This window comes from Eimeria mitis, genomic scaffold (assembly GCF_000499745.2).
Source record: "Eimeria mitis Houghton genomic scaffold, Emh_scaff3476, whole genome shotgun sequence".
Lineage (NCBI taxonomy): Eukaryota > Apicomplexa > Conoidasida > Eucoccidiorida > Eimeriidae > Eimeria > Eimeria mitis.
In genome coordinates, this window is record NW_013571816.1 from 1,868 (window position 1) to 2,365 (window position 498).

General features: G+C 56.8%; 1 protein-coding gene across 1 annotated transcript in view; it reads right to left on the reverse strand.

Annotated features, from left to right (window-relative positions):
• EMH_0066480 (fibrillin-2 precursor, putative) overlaps positions 1 to 498 on the reverse strand; it is a gene marked incomplete at both ends in the record, with an annotated part of 2,379 nt that overhangs the window by 1,466 nt on the left and 415 nt on the right. Inside the window, one exon of the mRNA XM_013498506.1 lies at positions 62 to 496. Coding sequence (XP_013353960.1) covers positions 62 to 496 — 435 coding nt within the window. The remainder of the gene's footprint in view (positions 1 to 61; positions 497 to 498) is intronic.

The window sequence follows — 498 nt, forward strand, 5'->3', positions numbered from 1 at the left end:
CGGTGGTTTTTGGTTTCGTTCTCTTGTCTGCTTTTCGTCGAGGAGGTGCTGCTGCTTCAACAGCTCCTGCTGCTGCTGCAGTATTAGCTGCTGCTGCTGCTGCAGTATAAGGCCCTGGGCCCCCTGTAGTAGTACTGGGCGGGGCTGCTTCACAGTTACAGCAGATACAGGTTGCTGCTGCTGCTGCTGCTGCTGCAGCTGAGGGTGCAGTCCCTTGCTTCTGCTGCTGCAGCATCTGCTGCTCCAGGAGCTGCTGCTGTTGCTGCTGCTGCTGCTGCTGCTGCTGCTGCTGCTGCTGCTGCTGTATTTGCTTTAACTGACCGTATGGATTTGGTTGCTGCTGCAGATGCTGCTGCTGCTGCAACAGCTGCTGTTGCTGCTGCATCAATTGCTGCTGCTGCTGCTGCTGTTGCTGCTGTTGCTGCTGGAGTTGAGGGTTGTTTCTCTGTATAATTATCTGCTGCATCTCGGCCACCTCCCCGCCGCTGCTGCTGCTGC